Below are 24,189 nucleotides of genomic sequence, written 5' to 3'. Positions count from 1 at the left end.
CTGCGATGGCTGAGAGCGGAAGGCGGCCGACTTCTGAGCCCGAGGATACGGGCTAGATTCCGGCCGTAGCAGCAGCTTTTCGGTTGGGACGTGTGCTGCGCGATGTCAGTGCGCATTACAGAACCGCATCTAGGCGTAATTACAGAAACTTTCCACTATGGTGTCACTAAAACGATGTTTATTTAGGACATTCAACCCCGCATAGTTTGTTAGGACTGATGAAGGAACTTGTTGGTAATTCATCTGGACGGCATAGCGCAGGAAATGAACGGACAAAGAAAAGAAGACGACGTTACTAGCGCTGATTTTCAACAGGTTTAGTCGAAAATGCACCGAATATGTTCGCTGTAGCGATGACAAGGAGCCTTTTGTTTCCTGTTTTTTTTTTTTTTTTTTTATAATACAAACGTATACTTGACGCGTTTACTAATGAACCTCGTTGAAAGTCAGTGCTCGTGCCGTCGTCATCCTTTCTTTGTCCTCGTATTTCCTGCGCTGTGCTTTCCAAACTCTATGTGCCTTACATGCCATATGGCTGGCAAGCCAGTAACGAATGAAGCAGTTGATGATTCGTCCCTTAAGAAATAGGAACGGACTGAGCACTGGGCGCTAATGAGCATGCAAGGCCACATTGTTCTGCCAGCTGATGCCTTGACTTCGTTGTTAGCGCGTGTGCCAAAGAGCTACGATCGACTGCGCGGGGATATCCAACATCGAGAATCTCATCATGGGGAAACCCTGTCGGGCAGTAGCTATTCCATGGTACGTTGGGAGGCGTTGCGAGATCTGAAACGTAGCGCTCTGAATACTGAAGCAAGCTCTTTCGAAAGCGGACAGGAGTAAGTCGGAGACGTCTCAGACCGCAGACTGCGGCGTCGAAAGGGGCGTCGTGACCATCGACGTTTCTTAATAAAGTGTGCCATCCTTCTCAGTGGCGTATGCTATAGATTGAGGACGATAAAAGTGGAAACCTCTTCACCGGTGGCAGTAGTGGCGTAGTGGTATGAACATCCAACTCGCAGAAAGGTGAGGGATTCGATCCCCAGTGCAGCCAGCAGGTACCCAAAAGTGAATACGATGGGTACAAGCTTTCCCCAGGACTGGACTTGATGGGTGCGAATTGACTGGCAATCGGGGCTTCATTGCTACCTTCACTTCTATTCTGTCGCTTGCTGTACTTACAGACAAAAGAAAGGAAGCGGTAGTAGCCTATCAGCGAAGTAGTGAGATAACGCGACAATGAAAGTGTCGTTTCATTTATTAGCACGTTTCATTTCTTTGTTTTTTGGCTCAGGATGACACAAGTACCCACCATGTAGCACAAGCAAGAACCGAACTTCTAGAGTGGGGACGTGTGAAACTTTCAGGCTATCCTGAAGGGCTGCGAGTCTAAGCAAAATCCCTATAGCTGCGTGAGAATGAGTCGATCAGTGGCTCGTTATTAAATGAGTGTCACGAGCAGAGTTTCTAAATTTACATTTAAAAATGTTGGTCACGAATACTCACCTTAGATATCAGTTTCCGTGAACGAGAGCAAGTAGGGCTTTCCTGTAGTCGCCCGAGGTGTCACTCTGCATGTAGCATACCGTGTGCGTTAGAGGCAGGGAGCTGGTAACTCTTGATTACCTAGTGTTATATATGTAAGAAGCATCAATATAACTTCCAGGTCGAATTCTTTTTATATTAATTGACTGCGAACCCGAGGTATTGCATAAGGCGCTGTCGTTGCTAAGCGCCAGTTAAGCAAACAAGCAATCTGCAAGGCGTCGTTTTGAGAGTGTCTAACGCTGCCAAAGATCAAAAGCTAAGATCTAGCTTTACCGTCAAACCCAGGTAATAAACGATGCGGTTCTCCGTCTGTAATGCATCACAGTCGAATTCAAGGTCTACTTTCTTATAGTATGTGATTCGTTTTCATATTGTCACGCTTTATTAGTTACAGAATGACTGGCATAACAGACAGCAGCACCAAGGAACAGTTCATCGTCGTCATCTACCTCTGCCTCTTCTGCAAGGTAAGGATGGAAAACAATTCTTCTTCGTCTTCTACTAGGTAACAATATTTATATAGCATCCCCCATCAAGGCCTGTTATTCATTTTTTACTTGCTATTTCCGCCAATAATCGCGTCCGCGTCGAAAACATTGTCCTCCAAGGACTAGACCTTTGTGGTTTCATTTTCCGGTGCACCTGCCACGGTGGCTCAGCGGCTTAGCCGCTTGGCTGCTGATCCCAAAGTTGCCAGTTACATTCGGCCGTGGTAGCCGTATTTTGATAAAGGCGAAATGCAACACCTCCCGCAGAAAATACGCTGTCAACGCACTGTGAGGAAACCAAGGTGGGCTAAACTAATCTGTGGAGCCTTTCAACACGGCGTCCCTCATGACTCATTTGCGCACGCGCGCGCTACTAATCTGTGGAGCCTTTCAACACGGCGTCCCTCATGACTCATTTGCGCACGCGCGCGCTCACTCACTCACTCACTCACTCACTCACTCACTCACTCACTCACTCACTCACTCACTCGCTCACGCGAGCTCACTCGCACGCTCACACACTCTTTCTCTCGTACTCTCTCTTATTCTCTCTCACTCACACTATCTCCCTCACTCTCTCTCACACTCGCACAAATCACTCTCTCTCTCACACACACACTAACACAAATCACACATTCTCTCGCTCATTCACACAAATCACAATCTCTCCTCACACTTTTGCACACAGGAAGCTACTAAAAGTACAGTACTACTGTAGGCCATCTAGTAGGGCCATCTAGTAGGGCAATGTAACTCGTCCTTGATTTCATCGTGTCTCAGTCTTTTCGTATTTAAGTCGTCCTCATTGTTCCGAATAAATCAGTTGCAAGTAGGTCTCTCTTGTCTGATTGTGGTGTCTCAGTTGCGGTTTACATAAGTTTAGAAACTATCCAGCTAAATAAAGGTTTCCTCTCTCTCGCCTCACACTCTCTCTCATACCCTCTCTCACTCTCTCAAACTCACACACACTCTCTCCCTCATTTTCTCACACTCACACAAATCACTCTCTCTCTCTCTCACACAAATCACAATATCTCACTCACTCTCTCACACTCACACAAATCACACACTCTCTCTCACACTAACCTAAATAACACTCTCTCTCAAACAAATCACACTATCTCCTCCTACTCACACAAATCACTCTCTCTCTCTCTCTCACAGTCACACAAATCACATTCTCTCTCACTCTCGCTCTCACACACTCACAAAAATCACACTCTCTCTCACACTCAGTCTGTTGCCCTCTCCGCCAAGTTAGCTTGGATCTGTTCTCCAGCACAACGAAAAGAACGCACGGAAAACATTTGGGACTACATATGCTTAAAATGAGCAGTCATCTCAGGATGTTTTTCGCACCTATCTTGATCCTAACTGCATATGACTAGACATACTAAAATGTTATATTTAAGGTTCCGTACCAGCTCAGGGTCATCTTCATCATCATCATCATCAACAACAACCTGACTATACCCACTGCAGGGCGAAGGCCTCTCCCATATTCCTCCAATTAACCCGGTTCTGTGCTAGCTGCATCCACTTGACCCCTGCGAACTTCTTAACCTCATCCGCCCACCTAACTTTCTGCCGCTCCCTGTTACGCTTTCCTTTCCTTGGAATCCAGTTTGTTACCTTAAGCGCCCATCGGTTATATCCTTTCTTCGCGCTACATGTCCTACCCATGCCCATTTCTTCTTCTTGATTTCCACTAGAATGTCAGTGACTTCAGTTCTTTCTCTGACCCAGTCTACACGTTTCTTATCTCTTAACGTTATCCCTACCATTTTTCTTTCCATAGCCATCTGCGTTGTCTTCAACTTAAGTTCAAGGTATGAGATACTGTATGAAGGGCTCAGAATTGGTTTAGGCTACTCATGGTTTTTAACCTTTCTCTGACATTGCGCATTATTCAGGCTTGTCTGCTGGAAAAATCTAGTAATGGCGCTGTCACTCCGAGCTTCGAGGGTAATCATTCTACTTCAGTTGCCTTCTCCTTTCACTACGCTGTGCCCGGACACAGGTGCGGCCATAACCTATTTTTTTATTGTTATTTGGTGCGCTACAGGAAAATAGGCAGACACTGCTTGGATCCATAGCCAGCGGCTATTAAAGGGTCCAATGGAATATTATCCACGCCGGCTCAAAGGGGTCGAGACCAAAGGATGCCAACCATCGTGTTCAAGGCCATAACGGAAGAAAAGTATTCTGTCGGTGCGCGCCCACGCTGCGGCGGGATAGCAGCCCCTAGAGTGCGCGGCAAGTGGCTTTTCGTGCTTAGGACTATGCTTTCTACCACTTCCGCTGCCGTTACGACGAGGCAGCGGCACGCACGCTGAGATTTCGGAACTTCTCTCAGCAGTAAAACATTGAACATTGAAATATGTCTATTTTAGTTATTAAACGTCTAACTTAAAATGGGTACGGGCTTTCATGCCGCTTACTGTCAAGATCACTTATTTCCGATGGCAGAGGCATGTGTAGTCTATCGAGAGGCGATAGACACAGCACCGGTAGCTCTGAAGCAGGACCAAGTCGCGCATACCTTTTGACTACAACTGCAGATCGGCTCCTTGATTCGCTGTCTTGAATATTTTGGGAATTGGGCTACGGCAAGAAGAGCATAATCATACGCTCACTGGCAAAACGTACTTTGCCAGTTGCGGCAGTCGTAGCTACGCGCCCTGCAAGGAGAAGGTATCCCTCTCCCACGTTCCTGAAGACGCGATTCGGAGCACAGGGCCGTAAAAGCATGTTTTTCCAGCCCACACTAAGTCTTTCAAAGCACGCTAACATAATACATACGTCGAAATTAAGCGACTGTGTCAAGTGTGCCCTAATATAAAAAAGCCCCTCCAGCCCTTACGTTGCTCTTTGCGGCCTCGCCGCGCGTACAAATAAAACTACCTGGATGCGTGTCTAGCTCTGTCGGATTGCCTTATCTACCGAGCGCTAGGCAGCCTTAGTCGGTGGGTGGGTGGTCTCGGCTGGGAGCGCCGCTTCGCTTCGAGCGACACAACTAGGTGCTCTCCTGATGAATGATCTCGTCACACCGCAAGAATCTCAAGCGCATATCGCCACGCAGAACCGAGCTCAATGCATGAAGCGGGAGCCTTCCGATGTGAGCGCCTCACCGCGGAATCGCGCTTCCTCGCGGCGAACCCCTACTTTCGCTTTCATGTATTCCATATTCCATAGGAATATTTCGCTTCCATGTGTTCCTACGGGCGCTAAGCCTATTTTTCACCCCCAGTCGGACCACGCTGGCGATAGAAGCGCCCCCGCATCGTGCTTACGTCACAGATCGGTGTTGGTCTATAGGGTCACCCCAGTCTTTATCCTTCGAATGGATACCTCCTCAACCCTTCTTAAATTTGATGGAATATAGAAGAGCACAGGGGAGACAGGGGCGCATTCACTTTTCCGTAAAGAGGACGTTAATAAGGGAAGAGCGGAGCAGAGATCTAAAGGGAGGCTTGTGGGATACATTAGTGGTCGGGGTGTTGTGTGTAAGTGTCTGCCATGCTCTGTTCACCGTTCCCAGCATCTTATCGTATTCAGTGCATCTGCATGCGCTTCCTATTTGCTTATTGAGGGAGTTGAGTTAAATTCAGCGCCTTTGTCCCTCTCTTAAGAAGACACTGATGACAAATATAAATTTTGCATCGGTGAGGTATACACGTTCTTGATGCAAAGAGGCCACTCTTACCCAAAACGAATTGCGCATTATAAGGTAGAAGAGATCAACAAATAAATTCCATTTGTCGCCATCACCGGCCAGTTTCGCAACTGAAGTGCTTGTGTCAACACCGATTCTTGGCCCGGATTCCAAATACCACACTATATCCCCATTCCCTTCAATACAATGACGACCCGCCCTTTGCGGTAAGGACGTCACGAGCAAAAATAGACTCGCGGGAGAAATTTTAAATCCAATGTTCTCACTGATATATTCGAATTTTGCTGTCTTCGCTATCAGACGAACATCCACATGTATGGTAAGAACAAGCTGGAGAATACATTTTTACTGAGAACGAAGACCGGATGGAGTTGTCCTCAGTAGGTTTTTTTATCGCCACGGAGGAGCGTGTGCACAAATGGGCTTATGTTAAAGATCCAGTGTTACTTAGGGCCTCCATAACATCGTGGGTGCATAGAACTCCGTGACAAACGGGTACAGATGTTTCGACGCGTACTCGCGACGTATACTTAGCTGTGTGTGCGTGCGTGCGTGCGTGCGCGCGCGAGCGTGTGCGTGCGCGTGTGTGTGTGCGCGCGCGTGTGTGCGTGTGTTGCAATAGTACCTGCTGTCTTACCGCCCTTTCCCATGATGTATACAACCGTATATGCTACAAACGTTCATGGATGCATATAAACCAGAGGTGTAGTTGCCGCCTTCCCTTAACGACGAAGCTTAGTCGTCTTATTCGTCGTTTATTCCCGCAGAGAGGGTACTGTCATACTGTTTGTACAGCAACCTCACTGCACGCAGACGCTACTGATATAGCCCACTTTCGCGTTATATCTGCCGTTACATATAGCTGTTTAGTAATTATAGTTCAGTCAGTGTGCTCACCTCTGCATATTCTTGAATAATCGCACTATTATGTTTCACATCGCGAAGTCTGAATAGCTCACTCGGCTGATCCGTATTCGGGAAGGCTCGTGCAACCCTCACAGCGAATGTACAGGGTGATCTACTACTATCTATAACACGGTCACTGCTTTCAAAGCAGCATTGTGCGGATGCAGGCGCTTATCAAAGCAAAGCGATATATGCACAGTAGGACGCGGAGGTGATTCTTCGCATGGCCTGTCGCCGAGCTTAATGGAATGGCCGGGTCGGACGCAAGGAGGATTTGAAAGCAGTGGCCGAGTTATAGCTAGAAGTGCATCACCCTGTACATGGTATTCCTTAAAATTTCAGTGCCATCGCGCGGCCCCGCTCTGATTACCACTGTGCGTCTTGTGTATATTGCGCTCTTACCTGAATGAAGCTTTCCAATGGCGACTTGTAGGTCCTGGCAAACTCTTCTTTGATTTGGACCATATCGACTTCGCATCTGGACACGATTATCCTGATTAGCGCTTTGTCTGATGTTCCCATCCCCTGAAAGGTAAAATCGAGAGCCGCGTTGAAGATTGCAGCAATACGTACATTCGCCGCCATATCCTGCTATCGCTGTGCAATCTAAGCTCCCGGACTTTGCCCGAATGGCGCGCAGCCACTGAGACAGTTCAGGAGGGGCTGTCATTTTTCGGTAGGCTAAATAAGCAGCTAGCTTTATAGTACAAAATAAACCAATAATGATGTTTTCCGCCGGTTATTGTTTCGAGCATGAAGGAGAAATCCAAAATTGTGGTTCATGGAACCTCCCAGTGCAGAATTTTCAGCAAGCTATGGCGAGTACGACAGCCACACCCTCGTATGCCGTTGCAAAGGCCGCCAGCAGGTGACTTCAAGCTAGGGGAAATTCGCTTGTCTGGCTGGATTGAAGCAGAGGCATTGAAGGCGACTTTGTCGAAGTGAGGATATGGCGGATTCCCGCCTGACCGGAGAAATGCGCTCGAAAAAAAAAAAAAAAAAAAGCACTGACGCCCATTACCTGAGTTTAAATAATTTTAAAGTTTCGGCTTCCATATTGCTCACAATGATAACCAAATGTGGCACGTTTTTATACCGTTTTGAATAACGAATACAAAATACGCGAGTAACTGGTTTAGAGTGCCGTCATTACGATTCAACGCATGAGGTATGGTTTTCATAACTGACTCCAGATGTAGCCGTGATGATGCCAGTATATGTAGCGACTATTTTTGCATCATCCCACTCAGCTAGTCGTCGCCATTGTTTTTCTACACAATGAAGGTGTTTTACTATTCAGTGCGTGTTAACAATGGGACATGTGCTTTGCGTCGGCATGCCGAGTAGAATTCACTGTCGCCTTCCAAAATTTGCTGGCGGCTGTATCATAACTGCACTTTTTTGTTGTTGCCCTCATAAAAATGGCGCCTTCCCAAAAGGGGGATTGGCATTTTACTTAATGCGTTTTTGACGTCAGTGCCGCTTCGTCGCCCGAATCTGAAACTTGCGACAACTGAAGACAACAGCTGAAAGCCAAACTCGAGACGGCTGTTCTTGAATGAATCAGTTTTGCGACCTTATACCATCTCTCTCGCTCTCAAAAAAAAAAAAAAAAAAAAAAAAAAGAATCCTGGCAGATTTTGTAAGAACCCCGTCAAGAATTTATTCTTACTTAAAGTTTATTACAGTTCAATAATTTCTACCAGCCATTATCCCAGTGCTGCACAAGTATGCAAGTATACCTACTGGTTTCCCTAAAACCAAATTGCTCGGACGATCCAGCACAGGATAAAAACATGCTGCATTCAGACCAGGAGTCTTTGTGAGGGTCGTTCCGCACTACATGTTCTTCCGCTAGATCTCTTAAAAGGTACTAAAAGAGCATGATAGTCTTTCGACTTTTTCTAATGTTTGATCAAAAGTGTGATGCCTGCAGTCGTCGCAGATTTATTTAAAACATACGAATAGGCTGATGAAAAAAGGAATAGGTATACTTCTCTTTACTCTAGACGAGTGCAAATGGTGAAAGGCTTGCTCCATTTTCGTTGACCCTTCACTGCTCCTTTCTAGGAGCTTAAGAGACTGCTTGCTACTTTCAAGCGATATTCACGCTGAACGTCGCTTAAGTACGTGCTTTACGTTGTGTAAAATGAATGGGTTGTCTTTTTTAGCAGTTGCCATTCCGCACTTGGTCCAAGCTGTCCGCTCGTCCCGAGAAGGCGTGAGGCGTCTGTTACGCCTCTGGCGCTCCAATGCTCTAAACCACTGGCTTGTCTTTTCGCCTCTAAATGCACTCCAGACCAAGACCGGTGAAACTCAAATACGGGCCATGTCGACTGGTCTAGCCACTTGCGTAGTCACCGGTCTTTTCTATTACACCGAACAGCAGTTGGCAGCGAAAATTATGTCAGTGCGCAAACAGTAACTGCCGAATGAGAGAAGCCGAATGCAACATGCTACCTTGGTCAAAGCCATCGGTCACGACAGCGTTAGAATGCATCTCATGGGTGAGCAAGTTTATTGTAAAACCAATGTGAAATTTAGGCCGAATATGGGGTTCATGAGCGAAAGGGTGTGAAATCGTCATTACCGAATAAATGACGTAGTGGCTAAGTTTTCAGAGAGAAGCCGGCTGCTGCAGTATACCAGTGTATTATACACAACAATATGCCACATTGCGGAGGGATTACGCGCGTTGACATTGTCGCCACGATTCCCAATGCCCAGTCCTTTCTCAAATGTTCTCCTAGTCAGGTATTACGGCGAGCGTTAGAAAGCAGAAGGACCGTCAGGGGCCGCATTCGCGTAACGTAAATGAACGCCGAGTCAGTGTTCGTAAACTTATTCCTCACACGTTGAGCGATGGAAGTTCACTCACCTTCATACTCCTGTAGAGCTTTTCGGCAAAGTAGAATGGAATGTTGTACACGCACTTGACTGCAGAGAGGAAAACAGAATTACGCATCATGTCGCGCATTGTGATAACCGAGAGTTATGCTTCTTATACTTTCGGGGAGAAAAGTCTCTGAAACGCGCGTCCTGCGAATTTGGACAAGAAGCGCGAAGGGAACAATTAATCGCTTTATTTCCTATCACATTCCCAAAAATATATGGTCGAAAGCTACTGGTCGATAACAAAGCTATATGCTCTGGTGCCATTTGCGTGTCCCGGAAACATTTTCCCCCCATAATGCGCTCAAGAGATATTTTTCAGTTTTCTGAGACATTCGCGAACGCCTTCATTGCTAGAATTAAGACTACAGAACCATGTCCTCACTACCTCTTTGCTGCATAAGTGTCGACCGCACTCCACTGCCATCGTTCGTCGTTATCCATTTTCCCTCACCCGCGGAGGTATATATACCGAAATAACTGCCCCAGGAAGTGATGTGCCCTCACACATTTATCTCATCGTCCGATAAATGACTGCGACTTAATACTATAACTGTGTTGAGTGAGCAGTTCTGCGTTCTGGAGGTTGTCATCCGTGAAAGCCACAGATGGCTGCAAACTTCAAAGGCTTCAGGCTGTCTATATTACAAAATGTGGGTCTGTAAAGGGGCAGCGCAGAGCTCGAAGTCCTTTTCAACTTCTAAACCACGCCTCATTTAGGACCAACCCTTGCTACATACGTTTGACAGTGAACACTTCTATTATTCTTTTGTTTGATTGGTTATTTGGATTTGGCAGTCATGGCACGGAAGCTCATTTGCTTCGGAGTGCAACGACGGATTATTTTGTAATTTACTGCAAAAGGTTTTGCTAGGGATGGCCGAAAAGGCTAAGACCATCGTGACGTCATGTACAGCCCTAGATAACGCAGCGGGTGACACGCGCGCTCATGAATGTTTGAAAAGTGCCTGCAAATTTTATGAATTTGAGTGCGTTTATATGCTTGTATTTCTTTTTGTTTTTCCCACCCTGCTATGATCTGTACCACATCGCAGTACCTATAAATAAAATAAATAAATAAAAAAAAGGGCCGAGTTTCGCAAGCTGGCACAGCAGGTGGGGCGGAACCTGAGGTGCGCACTTCACGTAGAACACCAAGAAGACTCCAGCTTTGTTACTTTTCTCCGTAGCGACCAAGAGATTGACAGCTGTTCCTCCTCTTACTATAAACCACATGAGAGCGAATAGAGAATAGAAGGCCGAGTGGGGCTGGCTCACTAAAATTGCACGACCCCGCAGTGCGCACTATCAAGAGCGCCCTTTCCGTGGCACTCCGTGACAATCACACGTCTTCATTTGGAAGCAGCTCAACTAGGAAGACTTTCGATTCCGGCATAATACGTGTTTGTACCCTGAGGGAAGTAGTGTATGTATTTCTTGCTGTGAAATTACCCATGGACACCAATTACTCTGTGCATCGTCATCTCGTGCAGTCGCCCATGTAGCTATTCCAAATAAGCAAAGCATGTGACAACGTGCTCGTTATTAATAGGCTAGCAAATATTCCGAAAATCATTCGAAAAGCATCATTTTAAAACTAAGCACCATGGCAAGGCATGTCTACCAAGTTCCATATTGGCGTGGTACAGCTATCAAAGGCGAGCAATCTGCGAGTTTCTTTTGCATTGGCGGAAGCAAATGAAAGTCATAGGTAGCTTGACTTTGATAGCTATGCCACGCCAACTTGGAACTTATATCTCTGGTAGACACGCCTTGCCATTGTGCTCAATTTCAGAATGATGATTTTTGAAGTAAACTCCCTTTATTATACAGAGTGTGGCGACCCGCGTCTCCGCGAGCTTCCCGCTATAAGCCATTTTTCTCGGCGCAGATCCATGTGCCATATAAGCTGCTTTTATTTCGTGTCCTTCGTTTTCGGGTTCAATTTTGCTGTGAACTGGGGGAGTAAAAGACGGGTGCTTATCTTTTAGGCAAAATGTCGGTAAATATCCGGCAGTTCAATAAAACATTTGATATTTTGGGCTTTGTAAGGCCGCAGTGAAAAGCGACTTGCACGTGGAGTCGAGCTGGCGGTCGAACCCCCCACGCGCGAGGCCAAGGAGCGAGCGCTGTTGTTTTTTTCTCCTTTTCTCCCCTCTTCTTGGGCGCAGGCGCGCGCGAGGCTTGGTTTGTTTCGTCCCTTCGCCCCGAGGCGTCGCCAAGAAGCGAACGGCAGACGCATCCTTATCAGCCGGGAACAACAGCGGCACGCTTCTGCGAACCACTTTACGGCCGGCTCGTCCAGCGATCTCCCGCCGTGGCGCCAAGCATGGGTGCAGGGGGACGCCGTTAATGAAGCCTTTTGCACTGCCACAAGCGCTCACTAAATGTCCTGCAGAAGGCGACAATAGGCGCGACCCTTGGCCCTCCCAAGTAGGGAATCAGCCCAGCGGCCTCCCGCTGTGCCGCGAAACATTGGGTCCGAGCAACGGCGACTGTACACTGCTCTGAGACAGTGCCGCCCCCCCCCCCCCTTTTCCTCGAACGGGACGGCTGGGTGGCCTAGTCTCCAGATCCCCCGCGGCGTTTCTTTCACAAAGGCGTCAGCTTCAAGGTCGCGTCGCAAACACGGCGGGGAGAGGAGGGAAAGACAGGCGCCGTGTGAGAGGGTTTGGGGACCAGCGAGTGGAGAGAGTGTGTGTTTTGAATGTTGTATTTTTATTTGGCGTAATTAAGGACCTGGGTCCAAGATTATTCCCAACCCACGGGGGTTGTGGCATGTTTTTGAATAATTTGATTGGCTGCTTTTTTTTCGGGGCGTATCACCTAAGGTGACCGCCCTCGGGTCTTTGTTGATGTTTGTCATCAAAAAGCGGTCCTCGGACCATGTTTGTCAGTCAAGATTGAGGCTCCGTGCTTAGCACCCCCTAGGCTTTAACCGAAACGCTCGGTAGGAAAGTAAGGGCCTGTAAAGTGACTTCTCTGTGTGAGAGCCTTCATTTTCTTTTAAGTTACAGTTGTCTGTGTGACTTGTTGCTGTAACTTTGCCTATGTATACTATTTTGCTTCTGTAAATATATATCTCCTCCTGACCATCATCAGATCGTCTTCTGCTTCTTCACTGCCGAATGGCCACGTTTGGAGAGGCTTCAGCCCCTCCGAAGATTGGCAACGAACGAGCTAAACATCACTGGCTTTTTATGGGCTTATATTTCCTTTCTCAGGAAAAATAACTGTCATGTCCTGTACTGTTGTGTCACATAAAATACTGCCACTTCTGTTCATTCTTTTCAAAGTCCTCAAATGGAATCTTTCACAGAGAGTCCGATCGCCAGGCCAGACGCGTCATTGTTTTGCATGTTATTACGATTATTTCACTGCATACACTACCACTCGTACGCACCAGATTCACGTATCTATACTTGCTAGCCTCTGTGCGCTGCGAAGATATTCAGGAAGGTATTATAAGAGCGGCAATTTAAAACAGCCAAATACCTTGGAACAAGGTGCTGTTCTCTTGTTTTCCCGGGGATGTCGCTCCATGCACTAAGCCATTTTTACTCCGGGTGTAGAAAAGGAGAAGGGGGGGGGGGGGGGGGTGCTCTGAGGTGTTTCATCATTTTCTGTCGGACTACCTTTCATCCCAAAACACTCTACTGCAGATGATTATTGGTTGTAATTGACATAATCTGAACAAAAACAAAAGTTAAATTTCGTACGCAGTCGGCCCTACGTACTCAGACATTGTGGACTACTATAAGGGGGTACGGATCCGCTATCCGCCGCCTCATCGAGATCTAAAACAACAAGAGGTAGTGTGCTGGCGAAGACTGCAGACAGGAACATTCCCAAACCTGCATATCCTAAGCAAGATTTACCCGTCGCAATATCGGGACACCTGCCCATGGTGTGGTAGCAAACCTTCGTTATACATCACATGGGAGTGTAGAAATAACGATAGCTTTTGTAAACACCGGAGTGCGGAACGGTAAGAGAGCCGGCTCTCCAGCGGCGATCTGGGTTGCCAACTAGGTCTGATCCAGCACGCCCAGCGAATAGCGAAGCTCAGCGGAGCCCTGGAATAGGGTCACTGACCCTGTGAGAAGGAAGAGGGACCTCCTCTGCTACTAGCACAAGACCTTCCCAGAGAAATTAACGTATTTCCTGTCCTATCCTATTCTATCTCTCCAAAGTTCCCGGAAGTGAGCTTCATGAGCGTTCGTTTCATGTCATGAACGCCATTTCATGCATGCCGCGTTGGCCATACACGACGAAGCTGTCCCTCTCTGCCGAAATTTCCGCATACGATGCTGGAGCACGTTTTGTTGTTGTTTTGCGTAGAGCAACTGCGAGAAATCCTGAATCACTCAGTAAAATACCTGTCGCATCGGCTATAAAGGGATGCTGCAAGTCTTTTTGGCAATCGAAAGAGATTCAATGACTCGCACGTATCAAGCTTGTATATAAAGCATGCAAAGTACTCTAGCGCTAGCACTTAAGTTGGTTGCGTAATCGCCGCTTAAATCTGGCACAAGTTCAGGTTTCTTCCAATTCTCTGGAGAGGTGCAAGGAAACTTGCAAGCCCACGCCACGAGACCACGCTCCGTGAGCCATTCCTGTATTCACACCATACCTCTGACGAGCCCTGAACCCTTTTACTTTACCCTCCTTAAGATGAACGTCTGGAGTATCATCTATTTAGTAGTTCTAAAAGTAGACTAGAAAGGATTAGCAATGCGTTAGCATAATATACTCACCTGAGCGATCCCACGAGGCTACACAAGAAACGCAGGAGACACATGTTCGAGAGGTCATGTTTTCGACAGGTTATCTTAAGGTGTTCTCAGTAGAAAGCCTTCCGCGCCCGGTGCCAGCCCATTACCTGAGAAAGCCCATTTGCATTTAACGAAGTGTTTGCAAGTTCAAGGTTATTTATCTATGCATTCAGGTCGCACCTCTTTGAAGTTCTCTGTATCTGGGCTTGGAAGGCTTTTCACTGAGGACGCACGCCGGCCCCGTTGACTCACCTCCTGAGCATATGTCACTTACCGCGCTCACAACTGCAAAGTACACTGCCAGTTCTAAAGAACATTGTTCTGTTGACGGAAACCGTTCCAGAGCCGCTACACAAGTAGTGGGAAACGCAGCCTCGGTTCAGGAACGCAATGTTCACCCACCAATGGCGAGAAATCCTTTCCGCAAGTCCCCGCTCATCTCCCTCGTGATGGCCTCGATGATGGTCTGGTTCGTCAGGGCGTTGTACTCCCGAAAGACAAGCAGGAGCTGCTCGTAGCTTTGGCTGGCCAGAATCTGGTTGAACACGGACTCATCGGTTCCCCAGCGCTGAACGCCGGCCTGCTGCAAATGCTGCACGAAGCGCACGACACAAGACTTTGATGGGTATGCGACGTATATCTCCACTACCGTGGGCCAGAGGCTAAGGAACCGTGGGGGACCGCGGCCCATAAGAGATGTAAACAAACATTCCAGAGTAGTTTATAATTGCACAGTGCTCCTATAAAGGTACCTATAAAGGTAAGCACATAGTCTGGGAAAGCGTTATTGAAAGTAATCTTTTGACATATCGTAAGTTTGCATCGCACCAACATATCTGCAAATTATTCCTCGGGAGACTTGTAGTATTTTGGTATTCTCAAAACCACACCCATTTAGTTTTCTATGGCAGTCTTAACTACTCCTTATGAGCGCAGAACAAACAATCCAGAAGAGAACATTTGCTCAGCGTCGGAAGCTTAGATCATTCCCATCAACATGAGCTTAGCAGTATCTTCACGACAGCTGCCCCTCCCCCTCCCCCCCCCCCCCCCCTCCCTTGTTGCTTATCAATTTATAGGTGGCCCAAAAAACTGGAGTTGTTTTATTTATTTATTTATTTATTTATTTATTTATTTATTTATTTATTTATTTATTTATTTATTTATTTATTTATTTATTTATTTATTTGATACTGCCAAATGCCTCTTGGCAGTCCAAGCAGGAGTGAGTAAGTACAGAAAAGACAAGTCAAAGTGAACATGAAAAATATGGCTCGTTACTTCGAAGCTAATATATTTTGACGCCTTTACGGTAAATGGTTGTTGCCATGCCAGACATGACCATCACACCGTCTGGAGTCTCAATCTGCCGCATGTCTCTCCGAATCGGACAAGCTCTCCCGTAGTCTGCCACACCACCGCATGCGTTACATTCGCTTGAAAGTATAGCGGTTTTAATCAGACTCTCTAGGCAGCTCTACACCCAGGGTAGACCCCAAATGTTACCTTAAGCGAGCCGCACACCTTAGCTACTGCAGCAGACTGCGTCGCCACTGGCACCTTCGCCTGCCTTCGACGTACGCGTGTACTCAGGTTGTACTTTTAAACTCAGTGTAGGTCTGTTGCTTTATAGTTCTGCATCGTACAGTTGGAACCGCTGAGTATTTTGCCCCCTGAAGCGATAAAATCTGATCCGCACTGCAGGCCCGGTAGAGTCTTGCGTTACTATAAAATCCGCATTGGTCTGCGGCGAATTTCACTGATCGCGGAGGGCAGATTTCTGGTATGTACTCCCCTTCTCCTCCTTTTATTTCTGTTTGCGCGCTTCTGTAGGACATCTCATTTTTTTTTTTTTTTTTCGCCAAAATATACCATATATAGCTGCAGCTGCAAAGAGAAAAAACGACCAGTAACCACGACTAGAAAGCAGGAAGGAATTGCTATATTCTTCAATGAAGTCACCTGCTCGGTTGCTAGTGTATAGCATTTGAATGAATGAATGAATGAATGAATGAATGAATGAATGAATGAATGAAGAGGTTTCTTGTTGATGTTATACTATCACAGCAGAAATTCGGGCGACTTGGGGCGAGAACATTTCGGCTCACGGCGCATCGAAACGAGACGAAAGAAGAGCTTGAGGAAAAGCGAAAGCCGCGAGCGAGGGAAAACCCGCGTCCTTGGTTTCAGCATGAATGAATGAATGAATGAATGAATGAATGAATGAATGAATGAATGAATGAATGAATGAATGAATGAATGAATGAATGAATGAATGAATGAATGAATGAACGGACGGACGGACGGATGGAAGCATCCCCTTTGAAACAAGGTGGTGGTAGCTGCCACCATGATTGGTCGAGCTAGTAGTACAGCGCCCTTAGCACTAAACCACTGCAGCAGGGCTATATATAAGGCCTTTCACTGTGGTTTATATAGTCAATCCTATAAAATAATCATATGGGTAGAGAGCACTGCCAGTTGGATTTTATTCCAAAGCATATACACAATATTAAATCATATTCTGATTAACCGTTTATTTGACCTCTTTGAAGACACGTCAGTACTGAATGAAATAAGAAGAAATAAGAAATATTTGCACTATCGCTGCTTTTTGATAGTGACACATGTAGGACGCATCCTAACACGTGCCAAAACATGCAAAGCTTCAAATGCGCTATCCATGCGGATATCACATGGTTTCGTCAACTTACTCAATATTCATGTGCAGCCTTTTATTTCCAAAGCAGATAGATGCTCTCTTTACGTACCATCTTTGCGGACTGCACTCAGCGGAAGATAGTAAAAACAATGTATAACCTGGCATTTCAACCGTGTCGGATTGAGTAGAAGAGCTGCTCAACAATTTTTTCCTGCTCGACTGCAACTATTTCTTTAGATTGTGTGATAGGAAATCGGTGTTCATGAGTACGGTTTGGAAAAGCTATCGCTCTCAAGAGGACATTCTAAACTTTCGTTTTTATGCAGCAGCTTTCAATGTCATCAGGTTGGACAAGCTCAGGATGAATAAACTAACCCCGCTCGTATGTTAGCTTAACCATGCAGAGACCCATTTCATTAGCAGTGTTGAACGGCCCTTATTACAATGAATACGGCGTACTGAATGCTCACCCACCAGGGTTTTTGCAGACGGTTAATGGAATACGTTGCGTGTCGGTGCAACGCAATGAGCTGCGAACGACGCCCGTCGTGATCGCTCGCGCAGAGAGCACGGGAAACCAACCTTGAAGCGTTGGGTATTGTGAAGAAAACGCGATTAATTGAACATATATCTTGTTAACGTGATCTACTGAGCATAAATTGCAGTTTCCAGACTATGGCGTGTTGCGTATAACATCACCTTCAGAATATTTCTGGCGACAATCGAGCTGACTTGCCCAACTGTTTGTGTGTGTATGAAGGGGGGGGGGGGGGGGAGGGTGAACTGCGTTTTGCCTATCCTCATTTCATTCAAGCCCTCATTAAATGTAGGACACGTGCGAAAGCGACGAAAGGGATAACGTTGTTTGCTCCGACTTTTAGCGCCCTGCTAGTGCTACTTTATATATTTCTCACTCAAAGGAAAAGAAGTAACGGTCAGTAAAAGGTGTGTTAAAACCGAAAGGTGGTTACATTGATTCTCATTTGCATATATTTGATTCAGTACTGGGCATTAGTTTTACAAGCACGTTGGGAGACAAGCAAAAAGAAAAGGATTTTTTTTTTTCGCCTAAGAAGCGGAAAAAAATTGTTGCGGCGGGGTGCCAGCCGGCGGTAGGAGCGCCGGAGGGGCTCATTTTTTGGCGCCGTTAAAATTTTTTGGCGCCGGTAAATATTACCGCTGTAAAATATAGGAAATGGAGTAAACGAACTACTTGATGCTGCTTGCAAGACCTAGAACTGCCGAAGAATATGTATTTTGCCTGTTAGCGTCCATGTTCCTCCTCATGCGGTTTTCCCACTTCTGACGCACATAATGCCGTCCGCGTTTTCTGAGCCAAGCTTTTGTTATTTGTGTAAAGAGAATGTACACGGGGGGTCAGAAGTTCCCAGGCCGTAGGTTTTGCTTCTGGTCAGCATATTCTGACACGTGAGATCCCATTGAAGCTATAAATGATCTCAGAGGTTACAATAATGCTTCTTCTACCCTCCACATGTATTTTGAGATTTGGGGCCGTCGTAACTGCCTGACTGTACTGCTCAGAAGCAGACCCTGTGGCCTGGGAACGTTCGACCCCCCCTGTACACCATGCTGCTCTAGCAAGACCGACACTTGAGCACCGAAACGAGAAGGCGAAAACAATGAATAGACAAGCATCTACTCCGAGCTCACTGGCTCCGTCGAAATTATGCACAGTAAAGCAGCACAGTAAATCGTGCGGGCAACGTTGCAGATCTATTTGTGATTTCGATTGCATTTTTCTTGTCTAATATGAGAAGATGTGAAGGGAGCACGCTCTTATCTAGTCGCCTATCTAGGGAGATGCAGCAGAGAGAAATGCCCGACGCTACTTAAGGCGCATTAAAATTTGTTCTTTTGTTGTCCGCCGCAATGCACAATAAAAAAAAAAAAATTATTTAAGGAGTTATGAATAGACTTTCTTATATTTACATCTAAATTGTTTCTTTTTTGACTGCGTCTTGCTCCACGCACGCCGACAAAGTCTTGGCTGTGTTCTTCCAGTGCTTGCAAGAAGCCGCACGATCGTGCTATCATCACCTTCTTCGTCGCTGCAAGTGCCAGATTACTTTTTATTTAGTCATTTTTTCACGCTTGTTGCCCGTTGAGGACTTTTGTTGCCAGATGTTCTGGTAAAAAGTGATTTTTTCATCTCCTTCCATCGCCTACATGGAGCTAACTAGAACAGAGTAACCTTGAGAAAATGATGCGCGCAGAGGTCGGTGACGTGAACTTACATGGGCGTCGTTCCTTGCTCGAGCAGGGTCCGGAGCCACGCCTTCGTCGCGACTCGCCTGCGCATAGAAGGGAGTAATGCGGTAGCGTCTCTGAATAATTCATCGAACGCCACAGGGTGTTAAGAAAATTGTCTCTGATAAAGCCACTGACAAGAGGCGATAAGACTAACGTATGCAACTGCAGCCAATTCCATTCAACGGGCCGGGACGCTCCCGCAAAGAATTAAGTATACTCCGTTTCGCGAGGTGTTTACAGAAATACAAAAGGCAAGGGCAATCTGTGCCGCCATCGCCGAGAGGAACTTACAGGAGCTCAATTGACTACTGCACGCCATTCCGAATGGCCCAAATCGTCCTTGCTTTTTGTAGTGCTGCATGTATATAGGCAGCGGCGTTAGCAACACGCGCGGTCGGCGATCGTCCAATGGACAAAAATCACCGCCACTCTTGGCCGCGCTTAATTTAAAGCTGAGCTTCTGATATAAGGCGCACAAAAGAAGCTACTACAATCTCTAATAACATAGAAGCAGTCGATTGGCTGCGGCCGCCGTCATTTTGGATAAATCTGTCGACATCTTGCGTCAGAAACAAAGCGATAAAGCCGCGTGCGAGCGGCACGCGCATTAGCGAATACACATCATGAAAGCTCGTGTCAATATGTGGAAGTTTGCGAACGTTAATTCAGGTTTTTCTTTTTAGCATCCTCGTTTCAGTTCGAGTGGGGCAATAACGCTTACACTTACATTGCACATTGAGACCAGAAGCCTTCGGAAATGGCCGGATGTGTCGCCTCTGATGTCATCTTCCAGTTCCTTTCCAAAGGCTACAAAGAAAAGACAAAGCGAAACAAAACTGCGATAAACAGATTTCGGAACATTTCTACGACTGCACGGCGTTGAGAAAACTGAATCGAATAATAACGCGGAACTGGAGGGCACGAAACCAGCCACCCAAGAGAGCATCAAAATGTTGCGTGCTCCCCGTTAGATAGAACACGTTCCACGTGTCATTCGCGGTAACACGTAGGATGTTCTAACCTCGCCCCTGTGGATGATATTCGCGCTGGTGAACACTCTCAAGGGTAGGTTACACGCAGCATTATTAACAAAAAGATCGTATTAGATTGAACAGCCATCAGCGTAACTTAACTAGTAAGAGTACCTGATGCGAAATTCAGAGCTCTTGCGTTCACATTTAATCGGTGACATGTTGTTGCTTTTTCTTCTACTTTCTAAAACATTATCTCCCTAATCGCATTATTACTACACATTGACCAGGCAAAAATATTTCCCCTTCTTTCCTTGGTCTCACTGGCTGTTAACGTTTTTCGCAAGGGCATCAGTCCTTCAACCCTCGAAGCGGGATGAAACATGCATGCTACATTCGGTGTTTATATATATATATAATATAATATAATATATATATATATATATATATATATATATATATATATATATATATATATATATATATATATATATATATATATATATATATATATATATATAAATATATATATATATATATATATATATATATATATATATATATATATATATATATATATATATAACCACCGAATGTAGCATGCATGTTCCATCACGCTTCGAGCCTTTTGGGTGAAATAGTTTGCCTGACAGAAGAAAATTGTTTGCTTTAGTGGGAAAGCAGTAAATCGGAACACCAGTAGGAATGTAGGCAGCTTCAACCTTCGACCTTTGATCTTAAAGTTGCTTGCATTTGTGTTTACTGGAGGTAAAAAAAAAAAAGATAAACTGAAATGCCTTCGCGTATTGTACAAGGTTTCAGCCTCGTTAAGCCTGTGCATTTTTTCCGCGAACTCGCTATGAGCGAAACAAGTCCATGACAGTACCTTTGTTCATTGCTTTCACTGAGCCATTTGCACGCGCATTTTCTTCAACATCCCGACTCAAGTGCGCAAAGCAGATGTGTGTGAAGTGAGCAACACCAATTATGGTTGTACTACGTGCTGGAACAATGTACTGCCCATCTTAGAAACCCCACCATAGACAGGCTATAGCTTCAATTCTTAGATAAACTCGGCTTCAGTTCTAGAAGCAGGCTGCGATGTAGTACGCGAAGTGTAAGGAAGCCAACATGCCCGGTCAGTACGTTACGTTGTTATTCGCATAACCAAATTGGAGGCGAGTGAATAGACTCTCCTGGTAATTATCTGCGTGTTAAGGCAACTCGCCTGAGCGACGCACTCCCGTTACAGCACTCACCGTCCTTATAGTGCTCTTTGATTTTTCGGATGTCGTAGTTGCTGCGCGTGCAGAGGATCTCGACGAGACAGTCTTCGTCCGTGCCGAGCCCCTTCATGGCGGCGCGCAGCTCGCGCGCCAAGAACTCGTGCATCGGGTAGAGCAGGCCCACCATTATGGCCTCGAGCTTACTGCGAAGCTCGGACTTGATATCTTTGATCAGGTCCTGCGTCGTGCGGCGCGGCTGGCTTAAGCGAAAGGAGTTTTCTGCAAAAACACGTACTTGAGCGCACGACTGAACGTGGCGCGCAATAGACTCGATCAAGTTGAGCACCCGCTTCGGCTGACGCATATTCTTTCTGAAACACTGCGTGTGTGAGACATTCGTGAGTGTCCCACGTATTAAGCTAGAGCGTGCGAACGGTGCGCTGTGATGTATATCGGCTTCATTTGCGAGTTTTTTCCGGGGGCTTGAAGCAATGTATTATTGCAAGTTCACTTCCGCGTGCACCGTGTCTTTCTTCTCATGTCGCAAAAAAAATGACTGCACTGAGCCTAGCGGAGAGCAACAACTCCCATCTGTCCACATACACCTTTAGGCGCATTTCGAGAGCGCTACACAAGTGGGGCAAATGTGCGACAGGACTTGGTCTCGTAATGAGCAGAAGGAGGGAACTTCGCAAAAAAGGATATCAAGAAAATCCCTTTCCCGTCCCTGTTGTGTTAGGAATGGCGAATGTCGGGAAGCCTGCGCAGCCCAAATGTGTAAGACTAGGCTATTCTTGCATTACTCATGCTTCTTTACTCCGAGTATCAAATGCGACATGTATTCAGAACTTGCTCACTTTTCTAGACCGCCAACGTGTACAAAGCTGAACGATTTGTATTCATCGCTATTTTGAATAGCTCACAATTGTTCTGGTTTTTTTTTCTCCGTCTCTCCGGGTTCCTTGCTGCCCGCCATTAGAAACGGCATGATCTAAATGATGAGGGAATGCGCTGTTGTTTCAGAATAAGAAAAGCTGAATTTGTCGTCAGGTGTGGAGTCCGACTTTAGTGTTCATCTTGGCTTTTATACTTGCGCGCTCATACACTGCTGTGCAAACAACTCATCTCGAACTGCGGGGCTACAAGTGTCCCGATGCCGCTTATGTCGCTTCGAAGCACACTTCTCATAACGTTCAGGGAAAGCTGGCGCGCTCTTCACTCCGCATCCAAACGTCGTAACAGTGACTTTCTAAATGTAGTGGAAAACTGTTTTGTACGATAGTTTTCATGCTTGAGCATATCAGAGATGGTGAAATGCGTGATAGCACAGTGTGATCATTGTCAAACTGCTGCTGGAATATCGGTATGAGAACAGAAGTCCGTGGGGAATGACGGTTCGGTGAACGCATACAGTTTAGGCAGAAGTGCGGCCAGCAGTTTTTTTGCTAGCGCGTAAGAACAATACATAGAGGCAGAATGCACACACGCTAAGGCCGCATCTGTCTGAGAATGCACGTCAGCAAACGCCAAGCTTCAAGCGCAGAAACATGGCTTAAATGATTGCAAGAAAAGGGCGCTGAAGTGGTAGAAGAGCTACGACAAGCCGTGTGGAAACCAGAGACGCAGCGACGGGTGAAAGCGAAGTACAGGTTCATGTCGATCGTGAAGCAGTGGCAAGTACGGAAACGCGGAAGCCGAAGGTCGCAGAAGCAAATGCGAAAAATATATTGAAAGTAATGCCATAGCAGTGTTATCGCCGATTGCGCGTGCGTTTGTTTTTGGCTCACCAATTAAGTGTGCTTATCAATTGCTCTGTCCCGAAATTGATAACCTCCAAGTAACGTTAAAAACCGTGCACTGCTCCCTTCGCTATTTACGAGGAGATCTGGTGGGTATTTAAAACAGCTCTAAACCGGCTGGGCGAGCAAAAACGCAACTTCCTGAGCGCAAACGATAAAAGGCAAGGTCAGTGGCCGGCCAGGGAGAGAATAAGTACAGGCTGCTGACTCCGTTCCATCGAAAAGTTTAAAGCTCGAACTCGCGAAGATTTCAGGCGAGAGTCACAAGCTTTCAACGCTTCAAGAGACAATGCTTCGTCGGGGTTGTCTACATGACTTGTCCCAGCTGTGGCTGCACAACCAGTGTATAGCTCATAAATACTCCAATGCCTGAGAGCCTTACGGCAAAGTTATTTACCGTCCGCAACAGCTTGAAAGGTTCGGCTAAAAGCGCAGTTCTGACTGAAGTAAACTGTTACCCCTACGCATGCTGGTAAAATATTTGGATTAAATAGACTGAAGCATAAGTGTCCCCACGAGTTTGTTTTTATGAGCTGTCACTGTTAAGACCAAGATTACTTTCGGGTTCGGTAGCCTCATGAAGTTTGCAGATCGCATTGCAGTGTTGTTTGAGTCTTTCAACGGGAAGTACTATGGGTTCTGGCAAAATTGCATATTGCTCTTCTAAATAGAGGACAAGATGTGCACAAAACGAATGAAAAAAAAATGCAAATAAGTGAGAGGAATACTTACGCGGCCGAACATCTGCTTGAATGCGGTGACTATTTCCATCCTCTGGGATGACGTCCGGCTGCACAGGATGTTGATGATGCCATCCTCATCTGTGCCTGAAAAGATAGGGAGTAATGCTTGGTCGTCGGTTGCTGTAAGTCTCAACATCAATAAAAGTAGCTGAAGATGTGTCAGGCGACGCGCCCGGAGAATCAGCGGTTACGACGTTCTGCTGTTGGACATAAGCTCGCGTCTCCGATCCCG

At 46.3% G+C, this 24,189-nt stretch overlaps 1 protein-coding gene across 1 annotated transcript in view; it reads right to left on the bottom strand.

Annotated features, from left to right (window-relative positions):
- Window positions 1–1,514: 1,514 nt before the first annotated feature.
- Window positions 1,515–24,189, bottom strand: part of LOC146201655 (annexin B9-like) — a 32,031-nt gene continuing 9,356 nt past the window's right edge. The window contains exons 2-9 of the mRNA XM_084583343.1: window positions 23,947–24,041; window positions 21,449–21,653; window positions 19,946–20,025; window positions 19,203–19,259; window positions 14,688–14,877; window positions 9,497–9,555; window positions 7,021–7,143; window positions 1,515–1,571 (exon numbers count right to left, since the gene is read on the bottom strand). Of these exons, the coding sequence (XP_084439469.1) occupies window positions 1,515–1,571; window positions 7,021–7,143; window positions 9,497–9,555; window positions 14,688–14,877; window positions 19,203–19,259; window positions 19,946–20,025; window positions 21,449–21,653; window positions 23,947–24,041 (866 nt within the window). The remainder of the gene's footprint in view (window positions 1,572–7,020; window positions 7,144–9,496; window positions 9,556–14,687; window positions 14,878–19,202; window positions 19,260–19,945; window positions 20,026–21,448; window positions 21,654–23,946; window positions 24,042–24,189) is intronic.

Source organism: Amblyomma maculatum, chromosome 1 (assembly GCF_055883805.1).
Source record: "Amblyomma maculatum isolate TAMU_Amacu chromosome 1, ASM5588380v1, whole genome shotgun sequence".
In the NCBI taxonomy this organism is placed as follows: domain Eukaryota; kingdom Metazoa; phylum Arthropoda; class Arachnida; order Ixodida; family Ixodidae; genus Amblyomma; species Amblyomma maculatum.
The sequence above is the reverse complement of the archived record's forward strand: the minus strand, read 5'-3'. Positions and strand labels throughout refer to the sequence as shown.